The sequence below is a fragment of the Rhinopithecus roxellana genome, chromosome 5 (genome assembly GCF_007565055.1).
Source record: "Rhinopithecus roxellana isolate Shanxi Qingling chromosome 5, ASM756505v1, whole genome shotgun sequence".
NCBI classification, from domain to species: Eukaryota; Metazoa; Chordata; class Mammalia; order Primates; family Cercopithecidae; genus Rhinopithecus; species Rhinopithecus roxellana.
This window is the reverse complement of record NC_044553.1, coordinates 106,839,943-106,845,942: the sequence shown is the minus strand read 5'-3', so window position 1 is coordinate 106,845,942 and position 6,000 is coordinate 106,839,943. Positions and strand designations below refer to the sequence as shown.

The 6,000-nt window shown below is 46.2% G+C and overlaps 1 protein-coding gene across 2 annotated transcripts in view; it reads left to right on the top strand.

Annotated features, from left to right (window-relative positions):
• Positions 1 to 2,728: 2,728 nt before the first annotated feature.
• The window catches only part of BTBD1 (BTB domain containing 1), a 55,888-nt gene continuing 52,616 nt past the window's right edge, over positions 2,729 to 6,000 (top strand). For both annotated transcript variants that reach the window (XM_010360822.2, XM_010360823.2), the window contains exon 1: positions 2,729 to 3,330. In XM_010360822.2, coding sequence (XP_010359124.1) covers positions 2,930 to 3,330 — 401 coding nt within the window. In that variant the 5' untranslated portion in view covers positions 2,729 to 2,929. The remainder of the gene's footprint in view (positions 3,331 to 6,000) is intronic.

Below are 6,000 nucleotides of genomic sequence, written 5' to 3'. Positions count from 1 at the left end.
ATGTTTTTAAATCTGGTTTCCTTTTAAACTAGCTACTATAGTATACTGTAGAGTGTGATCTCTGGAAGGCCTGCATTAGAATACCTGGGATGACACTTAAAAGTAGTAAGTGAATTAATTTTCTGAATCATCAGTGGATGCTGAAATCAGTAGGTGAAAGCTTTTTGGGGAAACAGGTCAAACAGTCTCAGAGTTTCACCCTCATGGATTACTTATTACATAAGAATCATGCACCCTCACAATGGAGAGATCTGACAGTCACAGCCTCACCAGGTCATCAAGCTTAGCATCACCCACAGTGGGATAGCATACGTTTTCTGAAGTGAGGCAATGAAGTATTTAACATCACCAGCATATTCTTGCCTAAAATGTTTAACCTGGAATCTAACCATGAATCATATAGAATCCACCAGGCACATCCAGATTGTGGAGCATTATATTCCACAATTCCCCGGACTTTCAAAAAAGCCAACACAGTCAATAATATGTGAACATTGATTTGATCCTGGATTGGAAAAAAAGTCACTTATGAAAGATACTTTTGGCGGGGCGCGGTGGCTCATGCCTGTAATCCCAGCATTTTGGGGAGGCTGAGGTGGGCATATCATAAGGTCAGGAGATGGAGACCATCCTGGCTAACATGGTGAAACCCCCTCTCTACTAATGACAGGTGAGGCCAACTGGCCTTCAGGGTTGGGTGAGGACTTGAAGAACTTTTCTTACAAGAGGTTTGTAAAATGTGCCTGCCAATCAGTGCTCTGTAAAAAACACACCAATCAGCACTCTGTGGGTAGCTAGAAGTTTGTAAAATGGACCAATCAGCCTCTGTAAAATGGACCAATCAGCATTCTGTAAAATGGACCAATCAGCACTCTGTAAAATAGACCAATCGGCACTCTGTAAAATGGACCAATCAGCAGGACATGGGTGGGGACAAATAAGGAAATAAAAGCTGGCCACCAAACCGCCTTGCTCCACACGCCCGTTCTCCCTCCATTCTTCCGCTAGGCAGCAGCTGCAAGGAGCTGTGGTTCACTTCAGTGTTGTGGAAGCTTTGTTTTTTTGCTCTTCACAATAAATCTTTGGGTCCATGCCATCTTTAAGAGCTGTAACACTTCCGTGAAGGTCCTCGGCTCCATTCTTGAAGTCAGCGAGACCACAAACCCACCCAAATGAATCAACTCTGGACACACTAAAAATAGAAAAAAAAAAAAAAAGCAGGGCTTGGTGGCGGGTGCCTGTAGTCCCAGCTACTTGGGAAGCTGAGGCAGGAGAATGGCATGAACCCAGGAGGCAGAGCTTGCCATGAGCGGTGATAATGCCACTGCACTACAGCGTGGGTGACAGAGCGAGACTCCGCCTCCAAAAAAAAAAAAAAAAGACAAGTGGGGAAACTTAAATATTAACCGTACATTAAATATTATATATAGGACTGGACATGGTGGCTCACGCCTGTAATCCCAACACTTTGGGAGGCCGAGGCGGGCAGATCACGAGGTCAGGAGTTCGGGAGCAGCCTGGCCAACATGGTGAAACCCTATCTCTACTAAAAATACAAATAATTAGCTGGATGTGGTAGCGGGCACCTGTAATCCCAGCTACTCTGGAGGTTGAGGCGGAGAATCGCTTGAGCCCCGGAGGCGGACTTCGTGCCACTGCACTCCAGCCTTAGCAACAGAGCGAGCCTCCGTCTCAAAAAAAATTATGTATAGATGGTTTGATGATATGGTCAATTTTGTTATCACGATGTTTTATGTGATAATGGTATCATTAGTAGTATGATGTCCCCTTGTCTTGAGGAATTGCCTGCTGGCTTTGGGTAAGGGGTTGTTGCATCCATTATTTCAGCTCCTACTGCTTTAAGTCTCTTCCCGAGCACGTTCCTCTCCCAAAGAAGTTACCATTCTAAATGCCTAACAGCTGGAAGTCCCTTCTGGTGGTTTCACAAGTGGAGTGATTTTACAGGAGAAACCCAGGTTTGGAGTATACTATTTAGTTGAGGCATTTGTAATCTGCAAGGCTCTTCCTGCAAAGAATAGGTGTTTCCAACTATACGTGCCTGGTCAGTAACTATTTCTTGAGTTTTCTATGTTCTGCCTTTAATAGCTGACTTAACTCAGGGCCTGCCTCACTGAAGCGGGGAGAAGGAAGGCCTCTGTCCCCCGATCATGATGATCCGCATTGTAAATACTGCCTGGGAAGGGATAATAGGGCCTTTTCCATTGTGTGTGTGTTTTAATTTTTAATTTTTTAAATTTCAAGCTTAAGCAGTGGTTTGTTCAGTGCAAGGACTGAAAACAAGCGCTAGAAGGGAAGGTGGGTAAGCACTAGGGGTTTCAATACAGGGATGGAAACAGTAAAAGGAAATGTCTCTTAAGCCTGGAGCACCGAACCAAAGGGGGAATTAGAAGGGAAAGGGACCTGCGGACCTGGGGAGAGAGGTCACTGGGGTTCTAAGCCTTCCACCTCTGCTCCCGGAATTTCCACGGGTTTCGCGGCCCCTCATCCCCAGGCAGGAGTGCGAGCCGCCTGCAGATCCGCTATGCATCTTAAAATTACAAATTCTCAGGCCCTACCCCAGACCTACTGAGTCAGATACCCAGAGGATTGAGCCAGGGGGTGGGTGCCCACAGGCCCGGCAGCACCCAGCCTGCAGAAGCTCCACCTCCGGGAGCGCTAGACTAGGACGAGCTCCCCACACCCCTGCCCTTGGGCCTCCTCAAGTCCGTCCTGTCACACCTCCCGCGGCCGCGCACAGCTGCAACCCCGGCGTGCGGGGGCGCGCGCGGTGAGGGAGGGGCCTGAGGAGGCGCTAGGCCCCCGGAAGCGCCTTTCCCGGAAGGCAGGGAGGCGGTGCTGGCCTCCGGAGGCGGCCTCGGCGATGGCGGTGGAGTTCTGTTCCTAGCCTGGGCAACCGCGCAGCTGGAGGATGGCCTCGCTCGGGCCTGCCGCAGCTGGGGAGCTGGCGTCGGGGGCTGAGGCGGAGCCGGGCCCCGCGGGGTCGCCGCCGCCGCCTTCACCGTCCTCTCTGGGGCCCCTGCTCCCTCTGCAGCGGGAACCTCTTTACAACTGGCAGGCGACCAAGGCGTCGCTGAAGGAGCGGTTTGCTTTCCTCTTCAACTCGGAGCTGCTAAGCGATGTGCGCTTCGTACTGGGCAAGGGCCGCGGCACCGCCGCCGCCGGGGGCCCGCAGCGCATCCCCGCCCACCGCTTCGTGCTGGCGGCCGGCAGCGCTGTCTTCGACGCCATGTTCAACGGCGGCATGGCCACCACGTCGGCCGAGATCGAGCTGCCGGACGTGGAGCCCGCCGCCTTCCTGGCGCTGCTGAGGTGAGCGGCGGCGCGGCGCGGGCCGGGCTGAGGGTCCCCCTGGGCCCAGCCCGCCCCGACTCCCGGATGACCTTGGGCTGGGCTCCTCTGACCCGCCCAGGGCCTCAATTTCCTCCGGAGCCGTTGATGCTCCGGAGGGTCGAAATCGAAATCTGTGAGCCGGGACGGCTCAGTCGCCAACTAAACGTTCATGTCTTCATCCAGCAAGCGTACGTTTTACCGTTGAAAGGCGCTTCGCATTCCAATTGTGGATTGTCGCTCAGGCTTCAGAATTAGGTGGCAAGGATAGAGGAACAGATCAGGTTGTCCCGATTGCTCATTTGCGATGTTTTATGTTTTTGTTTGGGGGAAGAGAGTAGTTGAAAAATCTTGCAGGACTGATGTTTTGGGGTTATTGTCACCCCCTTCCCTCCGCGTTTTTTGAAAGCGGCCCAGGCTGGAGTGCTGTAACGCGATCATGGCTCACTGCAGCCTCGACCTCTCCGGGCTGTGATCCTCCGACCTCAGCCTCCCGAGTAGTTGGGACTACAGGCACGCGCCACCACGCCCGGCTAATTTTTTTTTTTTTAATTTTTGGTAGAGAGAGGGTTTCACCATGTTTCCCAGGCTGGTCTCCTGGGGTCAAGCGATCCACCCACTTGGCGTCCCAAAGTGCTGGAATTACAGGCGTGAAACCACCGGGCCTGGCCACTGTTTTGTTTTTGTTTTTCATTAACGTATTAGTTGTCAAGACCCAGGAAAGTAAATACCAAAACAGATAAGTGAGGCTTTACCTGTTTCATATTTCTACACACAAGGTCACATTTGCTTATAAATGCATCCCTCCTTTGATGTTAGAATTTGCTTGTTGGTTATTTGAGGATAGTAGATTGACATCTAATGGAAAGATGTGATTGTTTGGCATTATTAGCTTTTAATCACAGCCATTCTGTTAAGGAGGCGTAAGAATTGTTTACCCCAGTTTTACAAATGGGATTGAAGCCCAGAAGAGTCAAGTATCTTGCCCAAGGTAACAAACATTTAACTCGCACTGAAGACCATGTCTGTTTCATTATACCAAGATGGTTTTAAATAGCTGACTGAGTAGAACGTGTTGTTATTAAAGTGGCAGAGTCTTGGGTAGTACTGAAGCAAAAACAGGCAGGTCGGTGGGACAAAATTAGATACAAAGGTTCACACTGAATCAGAATCAAACAAGGAAATGAATGTAAAGTTCACACAACTAGAAACAAATACTAAGATTCCATTAACAAATGAATAAAGAACAGGATAGATAACTTAGAGAAAGAAAAAATACAACTAATTAACGAATGTTTTACCTGGCTGGTAATTAGGAAGTGCAGGTTAAAAGACAGTGGTATTTTTTCCTTCCATTAATCCCACCAAAAAGTTTAAAGGTAACATCTGAACAGCGTTATCTGACAAAGATAGTGGTAAAAACCCTTTTGGAAAACAGTTTGGTGCTATAGATTTTCTTTCCACATGTAAGAAGCATTCAAGTACTGAAAAAAAAGTTGCGTACAAAAATATTTACAACTTTATTTATAGTAGTGAGGAAGTAGTCAGCTGTAGGGAATGGTTAAACAGTGATAGGTTCACTTGATGAAATATAATGCGGTCACTAAATATGATGGATAGCACTTGAAACTGCACCATGATTACAACGTGAAAAGAAATGGACAAACATATACCTAGAGACAAGGATAAAAGGAAACATACCAAAATGCTAAGCAAAGGCACCTGGAGTAGTAAGATGAAAGTACCTTTTTTTCTTCTTTTCTCTTTGTTGCTGATATTTTCTGTAATTTAGTTCAATTACATTTATAAAGCGGGGGGTGGGGGGGGACCTCAAAAGCTAAAATCCAGGTCATTTTAGTTTAAAGTTCACCAGGAGGATTGGGTATAGTTCATTTGGATTTTCTAGACTAGAAGTAGTTTTCAAAATGATCTTTGGGCCATCTGCATTATAATCTTCTGGGGTGCTTATGAAATGTGTAGATCTCGTCCTCATTATATACCTTAATATTTGGAGGTGAGACCTTGGTAGCATTTTTAACACTCTCCCTAAGTGATACTTACACAAACTAAATTTGAGAACCACAAATCTAAAGCTATTTTGGGGCAATTTTTTATTTTGAAAAAATATTGACATTACTGGTATAAGAATGTAGAGGAAAAAATGCATATTTTTATATTTTCACTGAAGCTGCTAATTAGTCCTTTACCATCAATAGAAAATAAGTTAATTTTAGAGTGTTTGAAATGTGGGACAGTGCAATTTGTTTTTTGGTTTTTTTACATTTTAAAACTTTTTTACATTTTTAAACTTTTTTTTCATTTTTACATTTTCAGTGTGTTTTATTTTCATGGCATTGTATTTATCCTTCAGGTTCTGGTCATTTTTCTTTTTGAAATTGATATCTGGACTGATTTCTAAATTTGGTGTTGGCTGGCTTTGTAACATAGATGTTGTAGTTAGCTAATACGTGACAAAAAGATGCCTGATAGTACTTGCTAAGTTGGAAGAGTAGGTTAGTTTGGGCATACTTGAATTATTTAACATTACTTACAGGCTTACGAACTTAAGTTTGAAGCCTTACAGAAAACTGCGCACGTTGAACTGCCTGACCTTTAAATGATGTTCTTCAGTTGTTTATTTGACAAATACTA